This window comes from Equus quagga, chromosome 7, assembly GCF_021613505.1.
Source record: "Equus quagga isolate Etosha38 chromosome 7, UCLA_HA_Equagga_1.0, whole genome shotgun sequence".
NCBI classification, from domain to species: Eukaryota; Metazoa; Chordata; class Mammalia; order Perissodactyla; family Equidae; genus Equus; species Equus quagga.
Genome location: NC_060273.1, coordinates 2,533,816 through 2,560,546, shown reverse-complemented (window position 1 = coordinate 2,560,546; position 26,731 = coordinate 2,533,816). Strand labels below are relative to the sequence as shown.

The window sequence follows — 26,731 nt, the reverse complement described above, 5'->3', positions numbered from 1 at the left end:
CCAAACCTCAGCTGGAGGCTGGGAGGGGGGCGGCCTCCGCTGGCCCCACCTCCGCCACGCCTCCGCTCCATCTCACCTTCCAGCTCTGCCTGCCCTGGGCTAGGAAGTCCATCCTGCCGTCTACCCAGTGCTGGCTGGACTGGCAGCAGGCTTAACCCCCGGGAGTGGCCATGTCTTTCCCTTATGTGTCAATTCTCTGGCCCTGGGGCTGCCCCACTGGGTCTTCTTCCCATTCCTAAGGTCCCCTTCTGTCTCCCAGAGGCTTTGTCACCTATCCTCAGACCAGTGATCACAGCCCCTCCCTCTCCCTCAGTCCCCAAAGAGTCTGGCCCTGCTGTGGTCAGACTCTGGGTTCCCTGGCTGCTTCTGACATTATCCTGTGTGTCCTAGTGGCCAGGGTGGACCGCTGTGAGGTGGCTGGGGCAGAGGCCGCGGCGAGGGTGTTCTGGACAGTGACCTGCTGCACCAGTGGGAAAAGAGTCTGTAAGATGGTGGGGCAGCTTTCCCACTGCGGCCCTCCTCCTGGGGCTGCATCTTCCCCAGAGTCTGCCCAGCTCACACTGTCCCCTCTCTCGGCCCCTCCCCCAGTCCACCTGGAGTGAGGGGGAAGCAGCCACACTGAGACTCTGCCCCCTCACCTAAGCCCAGTGGACCAGAGGTGGACCGTGACCCAAGCTGGGCCCTCATTCTCAGGGCCAGAGATGGGCAAGCCAGGCTCTGGGTGGGCCTGGTGTTGTGACCTATGAGCAGGGACTCATGGGACAGCCATGTCTCCTTGGTGGGAGGGTACACCTATGAACCAAGAACAGCAGAAGAGATGGAGAGGCGGCCTGATGGCTCTAGCCAGGGTCTAGTCCACTCTGGAGCCAGCTGCTTCCTGCTCTTACATGCAAGACACACCCCAAGAATGTTGCCAGATAATATGCAGGACACCCAGTTAAATTTGAAATTCAGAGAAATAGCAAATAATTTTTTAGTGTAAGTATACATCAAACATTGCATTTTTAAAAGTATAACTATGTCCCAAATACTGATTTTTTTTACTGTGTCACAAATACTGCATGATACATACTTATACTAAGAAGAATGCATGCGTATCTGAAATTCAAATTTAACTGCATGTACTGTATATTTATTTAGTGGGTTTGGCAACCCTACCCCAAGATACCTTGGGCGTTGGGGAAGAAGGAGAGGCCCCTGGAGGCAGAAGCTGGTGGGCGAGGTGAGGATGGGGCCTGTCGGGGAGACGGCCCTGGAGGACAGAGCAAAGGAGCAGTGGGGGAGACAGAGCTGCAGGTGACGAACCGGGGGAGACGCTGGTGGTCTTCCTAGCCTGAGCGGGTTTCTGCCGTTTACTAGCCAGGGAACCTAAGGCAGCCAGAAAATTCCAGAGAGGCGATCCTCCAGATGGCACCATCCTGACACCGTGAAGCTGGTCCTTGGGAACTTCAAGGCTTTTTCAGCAGCCTCAGTCAGAACTGGCTACCCATCCCCTCACCCCCAGCCTGTGTCGTTCCCTCTCCCTCCAGCATCCTGGCCCTGGGTGGTACATCAGGCCAGGCCACGGGGTTGAGTGTGAGGGCACAGGGGTGAGGTCGGGAGGAAGCAGAGGTGGAAGGGCAGGGCCTGCTCTAGGGGCTCCGGGGGTTTGAAAGCATCCTCGGAGAAGCAGTGTGGAGTCAGCACATTCGGGGACCATGTGCGGACTCATCCCAGGGCCCCGGGTCTTACTCACCCCTTGATGAGGCCCATTATCCCCACGAAGACCCGATGGCCTGGGTCTCCCCCGCTCTTCCCCTGATGTAGGGGTAGGAGCCGCCTGGGCCCTGCATCTCTGGAGGACGGTGTGTACCAGGAGAGAGGGAGCAGGAGGGGAGGCAGCAGCACAGCTCCTGGGCCCGAGCCCGCCGCTTCAAACGTCTGCTCCAGCGCTGTAGGGGGCAGGTGTGGAGGCCAGGGCTGCGTGCTGGGCTGGGACGGGAGGGGCTGGGACGGGCTGGGTCTTACCATGGGTGCCGCAGGCAGCCCCTGAGAGGAGTGGGAGGGCCAGCAACAACAGCATGGCTTCCAGGCAGTGTCCAGGGACTTGGGCCTTCAGTCATGAGGGGTGGGACGTGGAGAAAACTTGAGAGAAGTCTCTGGGAGGAGAGGTCAGGGGTGAGGGGTCGTGCGGCCCCTGAGGCTGCGTGAGGAGAACTGAGGGAACCTTCTTTTCCTACAGGCTTCAAGGGCCAAATGAGAAACAGCATCCAGGGCTATTTCTCGGATGTGCCACCTGCTCCGTCGCTCAGAAGGGCGTCTGCCTGACTGGATGCTCCGATGTCCCCATGTTACATGCACCACTCAAGGTTGACATAAGGGAAGCCAACTGTAGGGAAAAAAAAACCATATTGTAACTTTGAATGACCTTGTTAACTAATCCAGCTGGCTATGCGCCCTCCGGGAGATATTCGTGCTCTGTAGGTTTTATGGCCTCTCCCAGCTGCTCTAAGTTGATAAGTGTCTTCTTTCAAGTTCCTTAGAAATGTTATGAGCCCTGGGCAGAGAGTCTATGCTGAGAGCCATCATCAGTGACAACTGAAAGATCCGGGTATAGGGCCTTGCTGCAGTCTCAGATGCATAGCCTGATAAAAGATTATCAGGAACTAAGACCAGATGCCTTCCCCACCCGGAGACCATCCCCCTGTATAACTGCCTGTAGTCCTTGTTGTGTAAGATGGTTCTTTCTGATGTTAGTCAGCCATGTTCCCTCTTGCTAGCAAACCGTAAGAAAACCCTTTCTCTCTTACCACCTTGCCTCTTGATTATTGGCACATCTTGCGGCTGGCAGATGACCCTCCCCTTTGGGCATAACAAATATGGCACCCTATATGGAACCTTAAGTCCTGCTCATGGCCAGTCCATCTTGGGTGGGCAACTGGTCAGATAAGCCCCTTGTGCCTGCCGAGGCTCTCCTTGTCCTGGGGATCTGACCTTCCTGCTTTCCCATACCAACACCAGCTGCCTCCTACTGACTGTGGTAGGAAGAGAAGTGGCTACATCTGGGGATTCCACAAGCTCAATCTGGAATAGGGTAAGTTGCCTTAGGGACAGCTGTGAACTCCCTTCCCCTCCATCTGGGGTCTTTCCATTTATGGCAGGACCACCTGGGGTCCAATAGGACCATCTGGGCATGCATTCAGAGTGGGAACAGTTGTAGGACTTGTTACCCTAAATCTGAGGATTAGTTCATTGGTGTCTGGTTTTTCTGTGTCTGTGTCAGTAAACAGCTTAAAGTCGGCAGTTTGGGGACTGAGTTTCTCAGTGATTGCCACAAACTCTCTTTAGAAATTACCTTGTTCGTTATGGCCGCCTTGGGAAATGTCCCTTAAAATGGGGATAACTGTAAACAGCTGGCAAGACAACCTGGGATAATTTAAAATTACAGTGGCCATTTTGGGCTCTTTTTGAGCCTCCAAACCAAGGAACAAGGAAAAGTCTTTAATCTTTCAAGAGTCAAAGGCTCCACCCCTGGGAACTCTCCTGTGGTTTCCAGGCCTGATCACCCCAGCGACCCCGAGAGAGGTGGCCTCTCTTGACAGTTCTTGTTTCTGGTTTCTGTCAATCTGTTTGGCACGAGTGATTCCAGGTTGGCCCCTGGGTCGGTTATTTAACTGACAATATGAACTCTGTTTTGTCTCCTGTCAAGAGCCTGTGAGGATTTTAGGCACCTACTGAGTCAGTTATGAGGACAGGAGACCTGTATTAATTCTGTAAACTGTCCCGCTGGGGTTGTGTGCCCCAGCACGGGAACTGTTGTTTATGTGACCCTTATCTTGATAACCTTTGGAAAGAAGCCATGAGGGTGGGGCCTGATCACCTCTTTCCCTTATTTGTCTGTATTGTTCGTCGCCTCCTTTGTTGTCACCAAGTCAAGGTTAAGTTCGAGCTGGACCTCCTGTAAAAATCGAAAACCTGAAAACCTTTTGCCAGGGACTTAACTCTTGACCCTGGTGTTGGGAGCCCCAGACCCAGACCTACTCCAGGCCTTTGCCTTTTGCCTCCCTGCCTTCCCTTCTGCTGGCTCCAGGATGAAGTGCCTGGGCCACGTGGGACTTAACTAAATCTTATAACTGTGTTGAGGGCCACAGTTGGGCTCTGCGCCCTTCTCTGAGCTGCTGTCTTTTGGATGCCTGCTTTACTGCCATGGGGAATGCCCCAAGCATCCCCAGAGACTCATCCCCTTGGGGGGATGCAATTTTAACTAATTGCAAACACTTTCAATTGTGTGGGTTACACCCCAGAAACCCCATCTTGGAGAAAACTTGACTGCTTTCTCTGTGCCTTTATGATGTACATTTTCTGCTCCCATCTTCTCTAGGACCTGAGAGCCATTCTTTGAAATGCAAATGTTTCTCATAAACTAGTAAGTTTTGTATTGCACCTAATTCACAAAAATTTAATGGAAGCTATGAGGTCTCTGTCTCTGTTTACCTGTGTGCTCGTGTATGTCTATGTGTATGTCATATATGTGCGGTATTTTGCCTCCAGAAGATGTGGCCAAAATTAAGAGCTGTATTGAAATTGGCTTAAAGTAAGTGCTTACATAAATTATTTCTAAATGTAATAGAAACTAACCCAAATGTCTTTCAAGTTAACATGATATAAATTAATCTTTGGTAAAGCAAAGCTTGTTTAGGTTTGTTGGTTTGATTGAAATAGGCGTGTCCTCATAACTGTCAGTATTTGGAATGATGCGGACATGCAGCCTAGGTATACTAGTCAAACAAGCTCATGTTGCCCCGTTACAGATTCATCAGCAAAATGACAGCTTTAAATGTTAGCTAATGTCTAATGGCTCATGAAGTTTTCATGGGTAATGTAAACATAATTGTCAGAAACAAATGATTTAGACATATGAAAATGGGTAAGAGTTTTCAAGTATAATAATTATGTTTTATGGTCTGTCTACTTGAAAAAAGGCTTCCAAATTCTTTTTGGTAACTTAAAACTTTAGAGTTTTGCTGAATTAAGTTAAATGGTAAAAATTTGTTGATTATCTAGGTCATTTCCACATAAGATAAAATATTAGAAGTTGATTGTTAAGCATAGATTTGTCTGCCTTTGGTTTCTTATCTCAGAGAAACTAAAAATGCTTAGGTTTGTTGATAGATGTGATTTATACGTGCTGAGGAATTTTCTCTGAGGAAGCATGTATTTCTAGATAGTTTGTATACAAGGAAAGTAAAATGTATGTTATCAGTAAAGACAGTATAAAGAATAGAGTTATGTGTTTGTTTTCTTAAGAAAGATAAATTTGTCCTAAAGTATTAGGAAAAGAAAAAAGGAAAAAACTTGGGACAAATTCTGAACATAAAAAAGTGACAGAAAGTTTGTGAAAGTAAAACCTGAGGAATTTTATGTATGTCCAGTTGACTAAGAGTAAAGTAAATCCAATTAAGTAAATAAGTATTTTTTTAAAGATTGGCACCTGAGCTAACATCTGTTGCCAATCTTCTTTATTTTTTCTTTTTCTTCTTCTCTCCAAAGCCCCCAAGTACATAGTTTATATTCTAGTTGTAGGTCCTTCTGGTTCTTCTACGTGGGATGCTACCTCAGCATGACCTGACCAGTGGTGCCATGTCCATGCCCAGGATTTGAACTAGTGAAACCGTGGACCACTGAAGTGGAGCAGGTAAACTTAGCCACTTGGCCATGCAGCCAGCCCCAAGTAAATGAGTTTTAATGTCAAAAGTAAGCTGGTGCAAAATTAGAATTTTCTCTTCTCTCTCTTACAAGGATAATTTTCTTGAACTTTTGAAGTGCTGTTGATAAAGAGATTATAAAAGATTTTTCTTCATCTTTAAGTAAGTCTACCTAAAAGAGAGAAAACTATGTTTTGTTAAAGTAATTTCCTATGTTCAAAAATCTGAGGTCTCTCTATTAAAGTTTTTTTTTTTTTTTTTTTTTTTTTTTTACTATCTCTGTTGTCACTTTGATTGAATGGATAACTAAGCTTTGTTTTCTATTTGACCAAGTGTTTTAAAACTCTTTTTGATATTTTTGATGAACTTCCCCCAAAATTAAAGTCTTTCTTTTGACTAAAAAAGAAAAAAGGAAACTTTGAGAATTTCCAATTAGCCCTGGGACTATTCACAGAAGTTTGTCCTCTCTCTTCCTATAAAGAAGAAGATACTTGGGCCAGCCCTGTGGCCAAGTGGTTAAGTTCGCAAGCTCTGCTTCAGCAGCCCAGGGTTTCACCACTTTGGATCCTGGGTGTGGACATGGCACCACTCATCAGGACATGTTGAGGTGGCATCCCACATAGCACAGCTAGAAGGACCCACAACTAAAATATGCAACTATGTACTGGGAGGATTTTGAGAGAAAAAGCAAAAAAAAAAAAAAGAAGAAGAAGCAGATACTAAACTAATTAGGCTTATTTGGTATGTTAAATTACATGGGAGGCATTGTCAGATAAGTGATGATAAACCTTCTTAGGTGGTATTATTTGGATAAATGTTATTGATATAAATGTTTTAAAAATTATGTAACATTCCTAAAATTCTTATTTGCTCTGGTTGTCACTATAATTCTAGTTATTATCTTGAAGTGTTGTATATCATTAGAGTTAACCAAATTCCTTTGTCAATTGACATTTTGAAGTCTTATCATTTACAGACAGTTATTGTTTTACCCTGATGCTTTTACAAAGTATGTTTCATTTTCCGAAAAGTTCCTGGAAAGCACTCTGACACTTACTCTAGAACACAGGCTTCTGATAACCTTTCAGATTATAGAACTGAACAGGGTAAGAAATTACAGAACTCTAATCGAAAAACAGATGACTTTGTGAAACTACTAATGGAAGATTAAGAACAAGAATTGATTGCACAGGACTGAATGAACTGATGAGGATGATTATAATTTTTATGACTTTTGTTTGAAATATTCCTTTTTTTAATGTTTTGTGGTTTTTTCCATATTTAAGGAAATCTCTTTCTCTCAAGCTAGCTATAACTTATAGCAATTTAGTAAATTATACCTTTGTAGCAGAAGTGAAACATTTATCTTTTTCTCCCTACCTGATCCCTCGAGAATTTTGAAACCCTTAGTGAGTGAGTGAGTATTGTTATTTCCATGGCAATATAGTTATTTGCATAAGTTCAGTAAGAATCTGTTCTCCTTTTAATAGGACACAATTGGAAACATTGGTTATGTTACCAAGGCTTTGACTGGAATGTCATATTTGAGAGAAACAACCATAGGCTCAGATATGACTGAGCTTTAAGAGGCAAAGGTTGGACTTTATGAAATAAAGCCACTGGGAAATATTGGCCTGGTACCTTATTTACAAGGTCCAAACGAACTTACCAGATGAGTAAAGAAGGTCACTTCTCTGACAGGTGCAAGGAACCTCAAAATATTTTGGGAACCTCGAGAAGAGAGGAATTCACCCAAATCTAAGGTATTCCACATGGATGACAAATACTTTGTCTGCCTTTCCTGGCCCAAGAGGCCTTTAAAGTTCAATCTGAGATTCCTTATAGAAAGTTCCAACAGAGCAGATTTAAAAGAGCCTATATGATCAATGGCTATTTTTGCTGCACTTATATAAATAATCAAATCAAGTTTTATTGAAACTAGACATTTTACAAACCAGTTGGCCTTAATTTTGTTATCTTCTATAAAAAATGAGGGGATTTCAGGGAGAAAAATTATGTTTCAGTAGAAACTATAGTACACATTCATATTAGATTCATACACATTCATATAGATATTAGATTCTAGTTCTGTTAATTGTCTTTCAGGTTTTTGTTTTATATCTGTTAACTGGACTAGATCCTGAATTATTCTAGTCTCCTGAGGTATCTGGCTACAAATATCCAAATTAACATTTTGAATTTTTCCATCATTTGCATTTCAATCATTGAGAATGGAACCAGCCCTTTTTCCTGAAGCCTTGCAAACTTAAGCTGGAGGTCTCGATAGAATCTTAAGAGAGATTCATGTCTGTCACTACTTAAGCCACTCAGAAAGATACCTAAATACCCAATGATATCATCATACATTTCAACCTGCAAAAGATGCTTCAACTCTGACATCTAGAAATCTTCTTGCCGGGCTGCCCCCTGGGGTCAGAAACTGGTTTATAATTTGCTCCCACCATTAACCTTGTTTTTCTTTTTGTCTCTCTAGAAATGCTTCTTATTAAATACCTGTTTACTTGCTCACACAATATAGGCCTAAATTTGGCCTATAAACCTGCATCACCATCTTACTAAGAGACTGGTTCAGTGAGATGGAACAACCTATGCCCCTCATCAACAGGATATCCCTCAAGATTGAGGATGAACAACAGAAGGGGGAAATTGATAGCAGCTCAACACAAAGTTGACATAAGGAAAGCCATATTGTAGGAAAAAAACCATATTGTAACTTTGAATGACCTCTGATTAACTAACCCAGACACGCTCTGTCAATTTTATGGCCCCTCCCAGCTGCTATTAGTTGATAACTTCGTTCTTTTGAGTTCCTCAGGAACGTTATGACCCCCAGTCAGAGACTGTATGCTGATGGCCATCATCAATGACAACTGAAAGATCAGGGTATAGGGTGTTGCTCTGGTCTCTGATGCATACCCAGTAAAACAAAAGATTATCAGGAACTAAGACCAGGTGTCTGGCCCACCTGGAGATCAGATGGATCCCTCCATCTGGAGACCAACCCTGTATATAACTAGCCTATAGTCTTGTTCTGTAAGGTGGTTCTTACACACATGAGTCAGCCATCTCCCCCTTTGCTAGCAAGCTATAATAAAGTCTTTTCTCTCCTACCACCTTGCCTCAGGACTATTGGCATGTCTTTTGGCAGGCAGACAGCCTCCCTTTTGGGCAGTAACACCCATCCTGAAGTTCTCAGTCAGTTTTGATCAGGGGTCCCCATATTTTCATTTTACACTGGGCTCCCCAAAGTATGCAGCCAGTCCTGGAAGAGACTCTGTCTCGAGTACCCCTCTGGTCTCAGCTTCCCCATTTAGTCTCCATATGGTCAGCTTATACCTCCCCTTCCCTTCTGGCCCCCAGCCTCTCTCTTACCTGCTCTGTGTGGTTTGAGCCCCTCAGCCTGCCCATTTATGTCCAGGCTCTGCCCAGCCATGACCACCACAAGTGGGATCTTGAAGGCTCCACCCTTATCAAGGGCTCCAGTGAGAACCCAGGAGCCCACCATCCAGGGTGACCTGGCAGAGGTGCTGGGTGCTCAGTGTTTGTGTTCCTGTCCACAGCCTCCAGACAAGGGAGCTCCACAGCCCAGGCCAAGCCCATGGGACATATGAAGAGCCAATGAGGGGATGAGGAGAGATGGTCACCCACCAAGGCAATGGATGGTCCAAAGCCAGGGACCGATGTTAGCTCTCAGCACCCAAGAGGCACAGAGCACTGGGCATGTGGGGAGAAGGAAATCAGACAGGTCCTGCCCAAGAGGACCCATAAAGGTTGGAGACACAGCAGCAACTGCCCTGAGCAGAAGGCCAGGAGGAGAGAACGTGCGGGACAAGCCCTCACCCTTTCCTCATTTGGGTGCGTTGCCTAAGCTCCTTTTAGATTCCTCTCTTAAAAGTCCACTCCCTCCTGCCCAGTCAAGGACTCATAACAACAACCATTGTTGGAGTGCTCACTTGGGCCAGGCCCCCCACGAGTCCTCTTAATCTCCTCCTCACACCACTGCTTGATTCTCACTAACAGCTGAAGAAGCCCAGACTCAGACAGGCTGAGCCCTTGCCTGAGGACACTAGGGGAGATGGTGGCCAAGGCCAGACTCCACCCCAGGGCCAAGTCCTGAGCCTGCCCTCATCACCACAGCTCACTGGCCCCAACACCATGGAGATGCCAGAGGAGGGATGTCCCCTGCTGAGCTCTGGGCACCTTGGGCTCCTTCGTCTCTCCCCTTCCAGTTTCTGCCCCTTTCTTGTCTCTGGTTCTCTTAAATGTCCCCCATCTAATGGCCACGTGTACAGTTCAGGTCATCCAATGCACCTGCCCAGGGGCACCACATAGAAGGACAGACCACCCCCACTTATCCTCTTGGGACCTGTGGGGAGCTAACCTGAGCCCACAGCCCCCTGGCACTCCTAGATGAGGGGAAGGGGCAGTGAGCCCTGGGAGGGTGGTGGGGTGAGGGGCAGCCTCCCCCCAAAGCCTGGGAGAGACTCCTCACAGGTGCTGTGATGTGGGGTGGGGGAGGGAGGGGGACCTTCAGAGGAGCCACCAGCCTGCTGAGCCCTCAGCACACAGCAGGGAAAGGGCACTGGGCAGAGGCAGACACAGGGCTGCGGGTGCCCTGGGCCACGCCTGAGCCTGGGAAAGCTCCTGTGTGGGCTTTGTTGCTCTTCCAGGTTCCTTCCTTCTGCCTCCCCAAGGAGGCTTCCTGGGAGGAGGGAAGGCTGGGGGAGCAGGTCTGTCTGGGAGTCCAGAGCTTCACTAGGGCCCAGGAGGCCCAGGTCTCCTTTATAACCACCGTGTGCCAGTCACGAGGCAACGGCTAGGACAGCCATGATGTTTGATACTACAGGAAAGTAAGAGAACAGGAAACGGGTGGAGAGAGGGAGACCCTGGTGGCATCTCCCTACAAGTGCACAGCTCCTTGGATGTCAGAAGGGGAATCTGAAGAGAGCTCATGTCATGGGTGACTGCACCTCAGCCCCAGCTGGCTGGGGGTTCCTGTTACAGACACTCGATATTTGTCCTAGGGAGACAGGAAAGCCTCACGTGAGGCCAGAGTCAGCCCAGGAGCCAAGGAGCAGGAGGGAGGAGGAAGGTCCTGGCAGGTGGGCAGCATGGCCCAGTCTTGTCTCCAGTCCTGTTTACCCGAGCTGAGACCTCAGGCACGCTGCGTGTCCAGCAGAGGATGAGAGCCCCCCACTGATTCCTTGCCGGGCCTTGTTGGAGGCATATAGGGCCAGCAGGGCCCAGCCCAGGAGCACCTGAGTCAACAGCCAAAAGACAAACAGGGCCAGGCCTGTGGCCACCCTGGGAGAGGGTGCCCAGGACACGGCGGGGCAGAACAGGACAGCCAACCAGGCCCAGCCAGGGCCCGAGGGGACACAGGAGCCAAGATGAGGACCCCCTGGCCCAACTCAGGCCCTGCTGTGGGGTGGGCATGAGGGTGGGAGTGAAATCCTCTCTTCCTGGAGCTGGTGACCCACGAGTGACCCAGGCAGACCTGAGTCTGTCCTCGGGAAGTCCGCCTCCTCATTGGGGGAGAGTCCAGTTTCTAAACAAGTGTACAAAAATTAAGAAACACTCAGGCCTGGCTTCTTCTCCAGGTTCTCTGGCAGGCTGGCCCGAGCCAGGCTGGGTGAGGGGGGAAGATCTGGGTGGGTGAATCTTCTAGGCCTCCTGCTGAGCAGGCAGGATGAGAGGGCTGTGGTTCCTGCGGTGCCCTCTAGACAAAGCCATAGTGCAAGTAGCCTTGGCTCGCTTTGAGGACCATAGTCAGGAGCTGGCCTCCAGTCCAGCGTCATCCTGACAAGGCCCCTGTCCTCTGCAGTCCACCTAGGTAGGGGTTGACCATTGCTGGGAAGGGAAAGAGCATCTTGTTAAATACCAGATTGATGTGGTCCCAGCAATGAAACCGTTTAGAGCCTGCTGCTGAAAATGAGGGCGAGAGCTGCCTGGGCCAGTCCTCAATAATATGGAACCCTGCTCCCAAAAAGATTGCTAATAACCTGCACAGTCTTGATCCTCCCTCACCACAAGTTCACGCAGTAGGGTCTGTTAGGGGTCCATTTACAGGGAAAGAAACCGAGGCTCAGAGCAGTGAGCAATGTGCACTGAAGGGCAGACTCAGAACGTATGTGAAGGATCCCCATTTTCTTCTGATCGTTTCTCAGTCTTGGGGAATGGCAGTGAAGACCGTTCTAGCTACTTCCTGCTGTGAAAGGGCCAAGATCAGGATCAGAGGAATGAAACTGTTTTACCTTTATTTTAAAATATGTTTGGGTACCAGGAGGGGAGAGAACAATATGCTTTGCATGACTAATATTTTAGTACTTTGATCATGTACTTTGGAATAACATTTAAGTCTACATTTTATAATTATATAGATGGCCACAAAGATTAGCAAAACAGAGAGCCCAAATTTTAGTATCCACTCCATAATTGACTCCATTCCTTAGGGAATCTAGGAGAAGATTGTAAACCAATCAAGGCTCATGCCTAGAACCTCAGGTGAAATCTGATGTAACCAAATAACCTGTGTCTAACAGTCCAACAAGTAAGGTAAGAACCTGGGAGCCATTTATTATTTATCTTTAAGAAACTATCTTCTGAGCAGCAGCTTGCAGTCTTTCAGGGATTCACTTGACCATTCGGAGACATCCATGTCTAGATTATGAAGTCACCCAGGGTTTGGGTGAGCCCACTTGTGATGTACTTCTATGGCATGCTTCATGTTCTCTGCGGTATTTCTCATATGGTCCCATCCAGCAGAGATGAAGTCCAGGATAGGACCCTGTCTCCATGACAAAGATGGTACAGAGAAACATCTGACATTCAGTTCCATAATTTGAGTTCCCTCCAGGACTTTTAGTTTCTCTCCAGAATGTGGAAAGGGTCTCCCAAAGTTAGGCCTATTTTTCATAAGCAAGTAACCAGGTATTTAATAAGAAGCATTTCTAGAGAAACAAAAAGAAAGATAACGTTAATGGTTGGAGGAAATTATAAACCAATTTCTAAGCCCAGGGGACTGTCAGTCAAGAAGATATCAGGAAGTCAGGGTTAAAGCATCCCCTGCAGTTTAAAATGTCTCCAATGATGTCATCAGGCATCCAGGTAAACCATTTTAGTGGCTGCACAGCAACAGGCATGTAGGTTGCCCAAACATGGGCTTTCATGGTGCTCTCTCTTAGGTTGATATCAAGCTGTCCAGCTTCAGTTTGCAGGGCTTCAGGAAAAGGGTGGTTTTATTTCTCAATGATTCTAAGTGAAAAGGACAGAAAAAATTGAAAACGTTAACTTGGATATCTGTACAACATACTTGAGGAAACTAAAAGAATTCAGGATCCAGTCTAGTTTACAAACAGAAAACAAAAACCTGGAAAATAATTAACAAAACCAGAATCCAACATCCACAAATGCACATTATACTCTCTATTGAAATATACTTTTCTTCTCTAAAATCACCCTCATTTTTACCAAAGATAACCAAATGAAGACTCATTGGTTTTCAAAATAAGTCTAGTTTCAATAAATGTGGCCCAATTATTTACATAAGTACAGCAAGACTAGCGATTGACTTTATAGGCTCTTTTAAATCTGCTCTGTGGAACTTTTCCAAGGAATCTCAGATTGAACTTTAAAAGCCTCTTGAGGCCCGGAAAGCCAAGCCGAGGACTTGCCATTAGACTCTGCCTGAAATACTTACAGATTTGGGTGAATTCCTCTCTTGTGGAGGTCCCCAAAATATCCTGGATTTCTCTGACCTGCCAGAGAAGTGACCTTCCTTATTCACCTGGTAATGTCACAGGGAACCCTGGAAGCAAGGTCCCAGGCCAATATTTCCAAGTGGCTTTATTTGACAAAGTCCAATCTTTGTTCCTCAAAAACTGTCTGGTCATATATGCGTTTGCATGTCTTTCTCAATTTGATCTTCCACTCAAAGCCTCCGTCACATCACCAGTGTCTCCACTTGTGTCCGGCTATAAGGAGAACAGATTCTTATTGAAGTTTTGCAAGTCACTATATTGCCATGAATATAAGACTTACTCATCAAGAGTTTTCAAATTCTGGAGTGATCAGATAGGGAGAAAAAGATAAATGATTCAATTCTGCTTACAAATTGTTGTAAGTCGTAGTTCTTTGAGAGAAAGAGAAAATGTTTTCCTTAAACACAAAAAAAACATTAAAAAATCAGCAATATTTCAAACAAAAGTCATAAAAATTATCATCATCCTTATCAATTTATTCAGTCCCATGATATCAACTCTTGATCTTTTGTTAGCAGTTTCATGAGGCCATCAGGTTTTCATTTACAATTCTGTAATTTCTTACCCAGATCAGCTTCGTAATCTGAAAGTTTATCAGAAACCCATATTTTAGAGAAAGCGTCTGAGTCCTTTCTGTGAATCTCTCTGAAGATAAATATACTTGCAAAAACATCAGAGTAAAACAACAACTGACTGCAAATGACAAAACATTCAAAATTGGCAATTAACAAAGACAAGGCTATTTCTGTAACATAAAACAGGTTGAGATAATGACAAGAATTATAACTGACAACCAGGACAGATCAGAATTTTTGGAATGTTACATAATTTTTTTTAAAAAATCACTTACATTAATAACATTTACCTACACAATATAACCTAGGAAGGCTTATTATCATTTAGTTGATAATGCTCCCCATGTAACTTAACATAGCAAATAAGTCTGATTAGTTTAATATCTTCCTTTTTATAGAAAGACAGAACAAATTCTGAGAGATACATTTCAGGCCTGATTAGAAATTCTCAAAGGTTTCTTTTTAGGTCTAAGGAAAGATTTTAATTTGGGGGGAAGCTTGTCAAAAATATCAAAAGTTTTAAAACATTTGGTCAAATAGGAAACAATGTTAATTATCCATTAATCAAGGTGACAACCGAAGATGTCAAAGGCAGAGGGTTCACACAGTCAAAAAAACCTTAATAGAGAGATCTCAGTCTTTTACACATGGGAAATTATTTTAGGAAAACATAGATGTTCTGTCTTTTAGGTAGACTTACTGAAAAATAAAGAAAAAGCTTTTATAACCTTTTTGTCAAAAACAGACCAAAGTTCAAGAAAATTATCTTTTTAAGAGAGGGAAAGCCAAATTCTAATTTTCACCAGCTTACTTTTGATATCGAAACTCATTCTTTTTCATCTCAGCCAACTTGCCCATGCACAAAACTCCTCAGGATTTTACTTCCACAAACCTTCTGTAACTTGCTTTTTGCATTCACAATTTGTCCCATGCCTTGTTTCCTTTCCTCTTTCCTAGTATGCTAGGACAAATTTATCTTTCTTAACAAAACAAACAACAATATCTCAATTCATTACACTTTCTTTACTAAAAACATAGACTTTACTTTCCTTGTATACAGACTTTCTAGAAATATGTGCTTTCTCATAGAAAGTTTCTCAGCACAAAACGTGTTGATCAACAAACTCCAGCATCTTTCAGTTTCTTTGAGATAAGAAAACAAAGGCAGACTAATACATGTTTAGTAACAATTTTTAATATTTTATCTTGTGTGGAAATGACCTAGACACTCAATAAATTTTTATCATTTAACTTAATTTAGCAAAACTCTGAAGTTTCAAGTTAACAAAAAGATTTTGGAAGCTATTTTTCAAGTGCATATATCATAAAAAATAACTACTGCACCCAAAACCTCTTAACTATTTTTATTCATCTAAATTATTTGTTTCCAGAAATTATGTTTAGATTACTCTCAAAAACTTCATGCGACGTTGCAGCGGCGAGCCGTCCTCTTAGGTTGTTTTACTTACGTACTCCGTAACACGTAACCATTATAAAAAGTTCCTCTGAGCACTTCTATCTTTTTCACATTTATTTAGTTTACTTGTTCCCTAATAATTATATTTAGATTGTGTACAAAACCCTCATCAGACAGAATCAGCTATTATTCTAACTTATTATTTTTTCCTGGACAAATTTTATAACAGAGATGATATATTTGCATCATATCCAATGTTAATCACTCTGAAAACATATTTATTTTAATCCAACCAACAAACTTAAACAAGCTCTTCATTTGCCAAAGATCATTTATATCACGTTAAGTTAAAAGACGTCTGGACTAGTTTCTACTACATTTGCAAGGAACTTATAAAACTGTTTACTCTAAACCAATTTAATAGAGCTCCTTGGAGGAAGACAAATACGTACAGAGACAGACAGGCACAGACAGAGATCTTTAAAGTTTAACCAGGTCTCAGGTACAAAATTCAGAAGAATAGTTGGGTCCAAATTATTTTTTCTGGCAGGTGGACCTGCTAAGATGGCCAAAAATATTTACTAGAGATTCATTTTGTTGTTGTTGTCAGGATCCTTTCTACAGCTGTTTTTGAAAGAACTTTGTCTTTTAGAAGTTTCTGTCTATTAAGCAAAGATAGCATCCCATCGTGAGAGGTTTTGAATCCTCTCTTATAGGGGTGACCCCTTAAGGTGACCTCGTCTAAAACAGAGGTTTCCCAGAATGACCATTAAAATTCCAGATTATCACAAAAGCTACTTATTTTCACTTGCTAAATTTTAGATCAGGAATTTCGGGGGGGTTGAAGTGGGGAAGCTCTGTGAGAGAGCAGCTTTGGTTTTGTTTCGATGTCAGGGCCACTGACACCCCCCAATCTGGCATGTTTGCTTATGTAATTATTTTCTTTTACAGAGGCAGTAGAGTATTCCTGATTTCCTTTAGAAGCCTCAACAAATTAAATTAGGCTTCACATTAGTTGTTTAACTTTATAGCTCCCTTTTTCTAATTGCATATGCAAATACACCAGTTTGGGTAAACTGAAATTGCCCGATTTTGGCCATTTTCTCTCTGGAGTCTAAAGAATATTGTGGCCATGTGGTGTGACAAAAGAAAACTATATTTTTCTTGGGCATGGGCTCATAGTGATGTCAGCCCTTTAGCCAAGAGACAGCCCAGAGGGCTTTTCTTGGGAACAGATTTAGTTCTCTCCATTTCGGAATTATAAACATACAGACACTCAGACACAGACAGGATCCCAAACAGAACTGATACTCAGATGGGATCCCACACGGAACAGACAGGTGCACCCGACAGATTCTGGGTAGTCCTACGCTATGTCTCTTGTTACTCAGCACCCAGACTCAGACGGGGCTATCCCTCAAGGATTTCCCCTTCAAGCAACAGGAAGTTCATGGCAGGCCTGACCAAGGCAACTTACCCTACTCCACATCGAGCCCATCCACTCGCCAGAAGTAAAAAGGAACAAACAAATCTAGAGCCTGTTTCCTTTCTTCAGTCACTGGGGAAGCATGGAAGGCAGTCGACAATCAGGAGAACTCAGGGGACAGTCCCTGGGAGAAAGAACATCCTGGCAGCCACTGGGAGAGTCCTGAGATTTCTCCTGGAGTCAACTAGCCACCGGCAGAGGCACATCTCATCCAGGTCGCCAGAAATTTGTAACTGAGCAAAAAGGGGCTCATTCTGCTCACCACAATCCCTTGCCAATCAATTGTAAACAGGGTTGGTGGTTGAGGAAGGAAAGTTGATACCATTAGCTAGCACAATCAGAAGATGGCAAGGCCAAGGGAAGAACCTCAATGGCACCCACCAGGGTCTGTGTCAGCACACCTGGACCAGTCAGAACAATGGCCCCCACCAATGTCTCAGTCTCCAGAGAGGTCCCTCCTCTCACCAAGATGCCTCCAGAGCCCACCAGCTTCCTGGAAGTGACTGATTCTCTTTGAAGAAACGTGAAGTCACACCGTGTTGTTATGCTTACTCTAGCCGTCCTGGGGTTGCTGACATGGGTCCCCGTGTCACTGAGTTGCAATAAAGCTCTCTGTGCTGGTGATGTGAGCAAATGCCTAATTCAGGAGCTTTGCCAGTGCCGACCCGGAGAAGGGAATTGTTCCTGCTGTAAGGAGTGCATGCTGTGTCTTGGAACCCTTTGGGATGAGTGCTGTGATTGCATTGGTACGTGTAATCCTCGAAATTATAGTGACACACCTCCAACTTCAAAGAGCACGGTGGAGGAGCTTCATGAGCCCATCCCTTCTCTCTCCCGGGCTCTCACAGAAGGAGATACTCAGTTGAACTGGAACATCGTTTCCTTCCCTGTTGCAGAAGAACTTTCACATCATGAGAATCTGGTTTCATTTTTAGAAACAGTGAACCAGCCACACCACCAAACTGTGTCTGTTCCCAGCAATATGTTCACGCACCTTATTCCAGTGACAAAGAACACATGTGTATTGTGGTTTACTTTGATGACTGCGTGTCCATACATCGGTGTAAAATATTCTGCGAGTCCATGGGGGCAGCCAAATACCGCTGGTTCCATAACGCCTGCTGCGAGCGCATTGGTCCAGAGTGTATCGACTATGGTAGTAAGACTGTCAAATGTATGAACTGCACCTTCTAAAGAAGGAAATAAATGCCAATCAAAGCAATTTAGTTGAAAAAAAAAAAGCATGAAAAGCTATTCATTGAGGTCTACTGGTTACACCAGAATGCTAGCAGGTTAAGAAGATGTAAAGCATTTGGACTGAATTACTTTTAAAGTATTACAAATCCAATAATGTGTTAAATTATGGCCATAACTGCTCTTTTTTTATTTTACTGCCGCTAACAATAAGCTGTTTCCTCTAAATACACGTACAACTGTGGTCATATGAGAAGCAAGTGCACAGAGAATTCCTTGCAAGATCTGAGATTTCTAATATAAAGCCTGATGTCATTAAAAAAAAAAAGAAGATGGCAGACTAGTGCCCTAGAGAACCGTCTTAAAATCGTACAGAATCTTGAGGCAGTCATACGGGGGAAATGGACAGGGAAGGAGGAGGTTTCAGGGTGTTGACCATCTGGTGTGACGAACATCAAGGAGCCACATTATCTCTTTCTTTTATCGTTCGTGATGGATACCAATGCAGAATTTTTCTTTCTGGAGGTCATCATGTTCCTGGGGAACACAGAGAACCAAGTTATCATCTTATCACAGCTGGGAGACATATGTAAAGAGTCAAGAGACCTAGCGGATCAAAAGCGAGAGGTACTTAATCATCTAGGCTACGTGCAGGCTAGAATGTCTTCACAGAGACTAGAGAGCCAGGGTCATATAGAGTTACAATACTGCTTCCTTTCCCTGTGATGGCTTCCCTCACGCTAACTTAAGATCTAGCTGTTACAGGGCTTGTTGTCACAGCCAAAGCTGACCAATGCCCCAGGTAACAGACACGTGTGTCAGGGAGCCTCAGGGAACAGGAGCCTGGGCTTCCTGCCTCCCTCAAATGGGCACACTTATTTATAAAATAAAATGGGGATTTTATTTTTAACACCTGCACTAAGAGAATTTTAGTGGCATAAAGGTTAGACAAATTGTGTAGTTGGTTGTTCTGGCTTTCCAATAAAAGTATTGAGTTTCTCTGGGGAAGACTGGAGAAAAAGTGCTTAGCTTAGAGTATGGTGTCCATAATAATCCGAACAAATGACAGAGTAAATCGGGGCAGGGGTGGAGATTGGAGAGTTTCTGAAATGCAAAGCCGAATTGCCCCTCAACATGCTACTCCTGGCATGGCTGCAGCCACTCAAGGGTGAGCACAGAAGGGTGTCACCTGGGTCAGGGGCAGAAATGCTCCTTCCCTCCTGATCATCCCCCTCCCCCACACAGCAGGGTCTTCCCTCTGACTCCTGGGCCCGAAGAATCAGATAAGGTCTCGCAGAGGAGTCAGCTCCCCAACTTGGCCCCGAAGTCTCAGCCAGGCCAGACCTACCCCAAGACCCGATCCAGGGACACAGTTTCCAACCTCCAAGCCAGGCTGGGGCTTCTCCCAGACGGCTGCAGGGAGACCTCAGCCAGCTATCGGTGGGTTGGAGATGGAGGCCTTCTTGTGTGCTGTGCCTCACCTGCAGAGAGCAGAGAGGTCTCCCCAAGCCCCACACCCAGAGAGCAGGGAGACCAGGGGTGCCAGCCCTGACCCAACCCAGACAAACTAGCCCAGGGCTCGCTTCTCTTGGAGAGGGCCACATGGTTCCCCTCCTGGCAGAGTGAGGTCTGGGGCATGCCTACAGAGGGGATTATGGCCTTTTAAACGCTCAGTAAATCTCCACATGGGGAGCCCTGATCCCGAGGGACAAAGGGCCTGTGTTCAGTCTCCTGAGTAGGCTCAGGGCCAGCACTGGGCCAGGGTGGACGAGATGGGGGTGGTTCATCCAGGATCAGGGCCTCCTATGCAGGTGTGCATGAGTGTATGCGTGTTATGGGGCGAAGGGAGTTGTGAAAGCTGCTGTGTGTAAGGAAAACTGGGCAGGTGTGTGTGTCTGAGGGTGCACACCTGAGTGGACATGTGGTGTACACATGCATTTTCAGCCCACGTGTGTACATGTGTATCCATTGTCAGTGTTCTTGTGTGTTCTATGAAAATGTGCCTCCTGTGTGCACGACGTGCATTGGGCACATCCCCTCCTCCCACCTGTCCAGGCTGGCAACCATCTTCTCCTCCAACTCCCACCAAGACGTGCTTCCTGAAGTCCTGGCACAGAGAGATTCTCCTTCTCAGTGCCAAACCCTGCCAGCCTGGAGCTGCAGAGAAAGAATCTGAATTGGCAGCAGTAGCCACACTCGTGCCCTGAGGCTGAGCTGGGACAGCAATATGGCCCCCTTGGTGCAGCCCATCCCCTTCCTCCATAGCTGTGCTTGTGAGGTCTGGGCCTCTCGGCCTCCTCCCCTGCAGGAGGGCCAGCTGCTGCGCGTCCCTGGCCCAGCCTCTGCTGCATTTGGGGGCCTGAGGGCTGCTGGGAGGGGTGAGGAGCATCGGGAGGGAAATGGGGGTCCTCACCTTTGCCACAAGAGTCAGCGGGGTCCTGGGCCTTAAGGAGCCTCTCCAGGGAGGCCAGTGCAGGACCAGGAGGAAGGGCACGGTTGTCAGGACCAAGAGCCTCTCTGCTCTGGTCTCTCTGAAAGGCCAGTTACTCACCCCACCCACAAGGCCAGCACCATGGACAGGGCCGCGTCTGTGCCAGGGAAGGGAACAGGCACCCAACAGGGAGCCCCTGACTTGTGGCTGGAGGACCAGAGAGCACACATTTTAGGTTTCCTGGGTCATAGAGTCTGTCACAACTACTCAGCTCTGCCCTTGTAGCGTGGGAGCAGACCCAGAAGACATGGGCGTGGCTTTACCCAGAACACTTATTTATGGGCAATGGCACTGGATTTCATAGAATCCTCCTGTGTCACAAAATGCTATTCTTCTTTGAATCTTTCCTAACCATTGAAAAATGTAACAAGTGTTCTTAGCCCCTGGGTTGAGCACAAACAGACGGAGGGCACGATTTGGCCTGTGTGTCATACTTTTCTGGGCCCTGGCCTAGGTACCTGGTGCAGGTAATGGACATGCCAGCTAGACAGGACCTCCAGCCATCCCCAGTCCTCCCAGCACTGCCCTCCCGATGAGACCAGTGTCCCCAGATACGGGTGAGCCAGCACTTCCGGGGTAAGTAGCACATACGGGGCCATCCTGTGCAACCCTTTTCTCTTGTAACCAAATGGGGGCATTCTAAACCCTCCAGTCTACACCAGATCTGTCTCCTTGGGCAATGTATCAGAGCAGCAGGTTGTGGCATCCCTTCTTTACACCTGTGTAGTATTCCACTGTAATGATGACTGTCACTTATGTAATGGACAAGTCTGTTGTTTCTAAGCTTCTGTGATTTCAAAGGATGCTGCAAGTAATAGCCTTATACACTTGATCACGGGGCACGAAGTCTTAGGTGTCCAGGCCCTTAGATGGAGAAGGATTGCACTGAATTCCCATAACACCCCAGGACTAGGTTCTATCATTACCCCATATATTGGATAAAACAATCAAAGTGCACAGAGGTGATGCAGGCTCCCAAGATCACTTGCCTCATCAGTAGGGAAGACAAGATTGGGCCCCGATCTGGCTCCAGCACCGACACTCATAATCACCCTTTATTGTGACGATTGTGACGCTGTGGTTCTTCCCAAAAGTCAGGGAGGGCCTGCGGACAGCCTTAGCTCCAGCTCAACATGGAAGCCTGGACAAGCCCCTCCAGCAGGGCCCGCAGGATGGAGCCCCTGAGAAGCAGCCTGTCACCTCCCAGATAAAGTCTGACCTCAGCCTGGCCCCGGCGCTCTGGGAAGGATTGGCCTGGAGAATGGCCCTCTCCCCCTCCTCTGTGCCTCCTGTCTCAGCACCATTGCCATCCAGTCATCCCACAGCCCAGAGCTGGTCATCCCAGCTATGCCTAGACCTGGCACAGAGCCAGACATCACCAAGTGACAGACCACAGAGGGCCAGTGCCTGGGGTGTCTTTTCCAGCTGGTGTCAGGCACACAGACTGGATCGCCCACTCTGGCTCTCTGAGTGTCAGTGGGGAGCTACCCTGGGCTCCTGAGAGCCTGTGGGACACTAGGCTCTGCCTAAGCCTCAGTGAGGTACTAAAACTGGTTCTGCACAAGGCAGGAGCCCTGGGGCCCACAGAGCTTCCACGGGCATCTGACCTACAGCCCCCCCATGGCATTGACCTGTCTGGCCAAGCTGGGAAGGGCTCTCAGCAAACCTCCTTTCCTCTGAGACCAAGATCTAGTCCAGGTGCTGAGGAGAGAGACCCAGAGGTGACAGCGAAATGTGTGCTGCCACTGTCCCATCTTGTTTGTGCAGGCCACAGGGCCAAGACAACAAACAAAGGAGATCCGGGGGCCTCCTCCAGGATGGCTCTGGGAATTCCCCCAGGAAGAATGCTCACCTCCCAGCTCCTTCCTGTCCCCTGGTGCCTCTTGCTCCTTCCATCTGGATGGGGGCCCACAGGGCCAGGGAGGGTATAAAGGGCTGGGCAGAGGACACCCAGGCACAATCACACTGCCCAGTGCTGGGACTGGGCAATAAGACTCTCCTGTCCAGGTAAGATGGGGCTCCCCTCTATCACATGGGGCTGACGAGGTCAGGCGGAATCCCTCTCTGAGAGTCGGGTGGGCTGTCCTCCTCTCTGCAGGAGCCTTGGGACCCTCCAGCCAGAAGCCATGCTGCTGTGGCTGACCCTCGCCCTCCTGTGGAGCACCACCTGCTGGGCAGAGCGTAAGTCCGGCTGGGTCAGCCCCCTCCAGCCCATCCATCTGGTGGCCACCCTCCCCTCTCTGCATCCCAGAGACCCAGGGTCTTGGCTCTGCCCTGGTCACAGACTAACTCTTGTCTCAGGACTGTCTCATTTCGTGGAGGGGCTGTGTCCAGAGATGGGGAGAGAGAGCCTGCATGTCACTGTGTAGTTTATTTTCTCTCCCTCACCTGCTTCTTTCATCATCTAGAGATTTATGGGTCCGGAGGAGGCCAGTATTTCAGTACCTCTCCAGACTATGACAATGACATCACTGGGATTCAATTGTCAATAGGTGATTCAGATGTGATTAAGAGGTGAGTAGGGCCGGGCCATGAGCTCTATAGCTGAGTCCTACTCATGCCAATTCTCAGAAAGGTGGGGAAGGGGCTTAGTGCCTCTTCTCCAAACATCCTCGCTGGGTAGTGATGACTCTTTGAGGCCATTGGGTCCTTAGAGTCATGGAGTCACTAGCCATCACCTTTCCCTTTGTCCCTTTTCCTCACCCACTTTCTCTCCTGCATACCAGTCCTATCAGTCCAGGTTAGGTCAGAGAGAAAAGGAAGTGAGGGTCAGAGTGGACCACTGATGAACAGAAATTGCCAGAAGTCTGTAGAGTCAGAAAGCCCAGGACAGCTCCACTAATGTTGGGGTGGTGTCCTTGCTCAAGGCCTGGGGCAGATCTTGGCTCTGCACTGATGGGATCCTGGGGACCTGGGAGAGGGAATGGGGCAGAGCAGCCAGCAAAAAAGGGGATGGATTGTGGGTAGAGTGAGGCGAGGATGGGGAGGCCATGGGAGAGGCACCAAAGTGGGGCAAGGACACAGAGAAGGCCAGATGGGCAGAGCTAGTGGGACTCCCAAGGTGAGTGTGGGAAGTCATCTGCTTCTCAGGCCTGTGACCTGGGCAGCCTGACTCGGGCTCAGAAAGTCCAAGCTGAGTCCAGGGACAGCTCTCCACTCAGAATGATGACAGAGGCTGGCACCTCCTGAGGGTCAGGGTGTTGGATGCTGTGCCAAGCTCTCCTTTCAGATGATCCTGAGTGTTCCTACAGTCACTTCCATTTGGCAGATGAGGAAACTGAGGCCCAGAGCGGCTGGGTAACAAACCCAAGATCACAGAGCCCAAAGGTAGCAGAGCAGGGTTTCAAAACCAGCATGTCTGTCAGCACCCAGATTCATGTGCTCAGGGACTCATGCTGCAGTGACAGCCCTGAGCTCTGGTGGCCAGGGAGGGGTGGCTCAGGGACAGGGGACGTGGGGAGTGGTGAGTCACCTGGGTCCTGGGCGTCCAAAGCTCCCCCTTTCTCCCAGCATCCAGCTGAGATATGGATCCTCCTGGAGTGAAAGTCACGGTGTCCAAGGTGGGAAGACCCAGGAATTCCTGCTGCGGCCGGGCGAACACATTGTAGCCGTCTATGGCACGTACACGTTTTACCTCCGGCACCTGGTCGTACACACCGACCAAAAGCGCTCAGCCTCATTCGGGCGGGAAGTGGGCAACAGATTCTCTGAAATCCCAGGAGAACACAGGAAGGTGCTCACAGGAATCTTTGGTCAGCATAAGCTCCTCGGCATCACGGGTATCGGCTTTCAGTGGGATGATCCTCGAGAGGAGCTGACCACTGTACTAACAACTACCTTCTGGCACAGATTGAAATGAGTGCTTCTGGGTCCCCCGGGGGTGGGGCACGGGTCACCCTGCTGAGGCAGTCTCACTGGTGTTGGGCTGATAGCGCTGGGGTATCCGACTCGGGTCCTGAATTGGAATCCACAATAAATGCAGTTTCTGCAGGAACAATGTGTCCAGGCGTGGTCCTTGGGTCTGGGGTACAACCCAAACCTTCTGAGCCTATGGAGGGTGAGGCTCCGGGCTGGGACTCAGTGACCCAAGCCACAGGATGAGGCAGGAGGTGGGTCTGACACCACAGGCCTCTGTGATTCTGCTGAGGATGCGGGACCTCCCCATGCAGACCCTGGGCCAATCCCACAATCTTTCAGGATTCCGGGCTCCAAGGATGCCCTGCCCCTAACTCCCCACCCTAAGCCCATCCAGCTGGCCTCTGCCGGCCGAGGCTCAGGTCCAGGCTTCTGGGAGTGTGCAAGGGGCCTCAGGGAAGCCACTCATTCATTCATTCATTCAGTCAGTCAGTCAGTCCCTCGCTCACTCAGCACACAGTTGCCAAGGCCTCACCCACACCAGGCTCTCCTGGGCACTGAGGGTGTAAAGAAGAAGACGCTGGGCTTCCAGCTGAAGGGCACCCAGGGGACAGAGGCAGAAGCAGATGGAGACTGCTAGTTGTGGCATCTGCATTGATGGGGACACAGGCAGGGCATTGTGCAGAGGCACCTACCCAGAGGTAGGAGGTGGGGTGTGTTTCAGGGAAGCCTTCCTGGAGGAGGCAACGTCTGACTAAGTCCTAAAGGCTTCGTGAGAAGTGGCCAGGTGGAGACAGGGGAGGAGGGCATCCCAGGGGAGGGGTCAACATGGGCCAAGGCCAGAGCCAGAGATAGCCACGGACTGGGCCACTCCATGTGCGTGAATTTGTTATGGAAGCATCGGGAAACAAATGTAGCCCCAGACCTTGCGCATTCTGTGTACCCCATCCCACACCTGGATGCCCACGGCAGCAGTCGCCGAGGCCTGAGTCCCCGAGTCCTCCAGGGACCAGGCTCCAAACATTGGACCACAACCCGCAGGAGAAACACACCATACACTGCGACACGAGCATGCACCCATCCAGAGAACTGCGACAGCCAAACTCTCAGGGATCCTGCCACGTGCAGCCTGTCCCCTGAAACCCTACTCACAGCAGCCCCATGAGGACAGGACTGCCAGTATCCCCGTTTGCAAAAGGAGGAAACTGAGGCACAGGGAGCACAGTGGCTTGGACTAGGTCACGTAGCAGGAAGTGGCAGAGTTGGTGTTCAGCATGACATGGTCTGGCTGCAAAGTCCGGGCTCGGAACCCCAGATGGAGGCAAAGATTTCCCCACCGATGCTCGCCTTTCTGCCTTTTTCTCCTCTCTGTTTTACTTTTAATTTGAAAGGCTGGTTGAGAGCGATTTATAGTTCTTCACGTGGAGTCTGTGGGAAAATTTCAGGAAGCCATGAACTTGGATGGGGAAAAATTACCTCTTCATTTTCATTGTCTGCTATCAGAAATTTCCTATTTCCCTCAAGTATACATGTGACCTCGTACACCCCATCGACAGCACTGCAACCTTGTCACTTCACTACAGTTCTGTTGTCCCAGACATCCTGAAATCTACACTCATCACTCCTTCAAAATTTGGGTGTTCTCAGACCTGCCTGTTCACGAGCTGATAACAAGAACACAGGTGTTTGTAGAGCGCACGCAGGTGGAAACACTTGACCAGCCATCTGAGGCTGCTTTGCAAGGGGCTCCTTTCTCCCCGTGTGGGGCTGAAGCCACCGGTGGGCAGGGGCCTCTCATCCCAGCTTGGCAGCTGCTCTGGGAAGCCCAGGGCCAGGTCTGGTGCATAATTCCTTTCCTGCCCCTGGCCTCCTAAAAGGGAATCTGTTTGCAATACTAGAGATTCTTGACCCCTTTCTCAGGCGCCTACTTTTCTTGGGGCTGACAGCTGCCAGGGGGGACCTGCCTCCTGGGGTGACAACAAGGAGGATTAGAAAGGGGACAATGTTAACTTGAAGAGTGATAGCACTGATCCCCACAGCAGTCACTGCCTTGTGATGGATCAGATAGGATGAGAGCAGGAGGGAGAGGAGAGTGAGAAGAGGAGGGAAGGGGGGGTGGGAAGAGGAGGAGGGGCAGCTCAGGGGCTGTTGTGCAGACTAACCGGGAAGCACAGTCCGCAGCCCAGTGGATCCTTCCTTGTGACAACGTTCTCGGGATTTCCTTCAGGGCTCCCAGGCAAACCTTCAG

The 26,731-nt window shown here is 47.9% G+C and overlaps 1 protein-coding gene and 1 pseudogene across 1 annotated transcript; both read left to right on the top strand.

The window, feature by feature from the left end:
- Nucleotides 1–1,228: 1,228 nt before the first annotated feature.
- LOC124241946 (twisted gastrulation protein homolog 1-like) lies at nt 1,229–18,137 on the top strand (annotated as a pseudogene).
- A 4,447-nt stretch (nt 18,138–22,584) lies between these two features.
- LOC124242159 (zymogen granule protein 16 homolog B-like) lies at nt 22,585–24,614 on the top strand. Its single transcript, XM_046666843.1, has 4 exons — nt 22,585–22,635; nt 22,727–22,809; nt 23,037–23,142; nt 24,139–24,614. The coding sequence occupies exons 2-4, from the start codon at nt 22,755–22,757 to the stop codon at nt 24,485–24,487; spliced, it is 510 nt and encodes a 169-aa protein (XP_046522799.1). The 5' UTR covers nt 22,585–22,635; nt 22,727–22,754; the 3' UTR covers nt 24,488–24,614.
- Nucleotides 24,615–26,731: the final 2,117 nt, after the last annotated feature.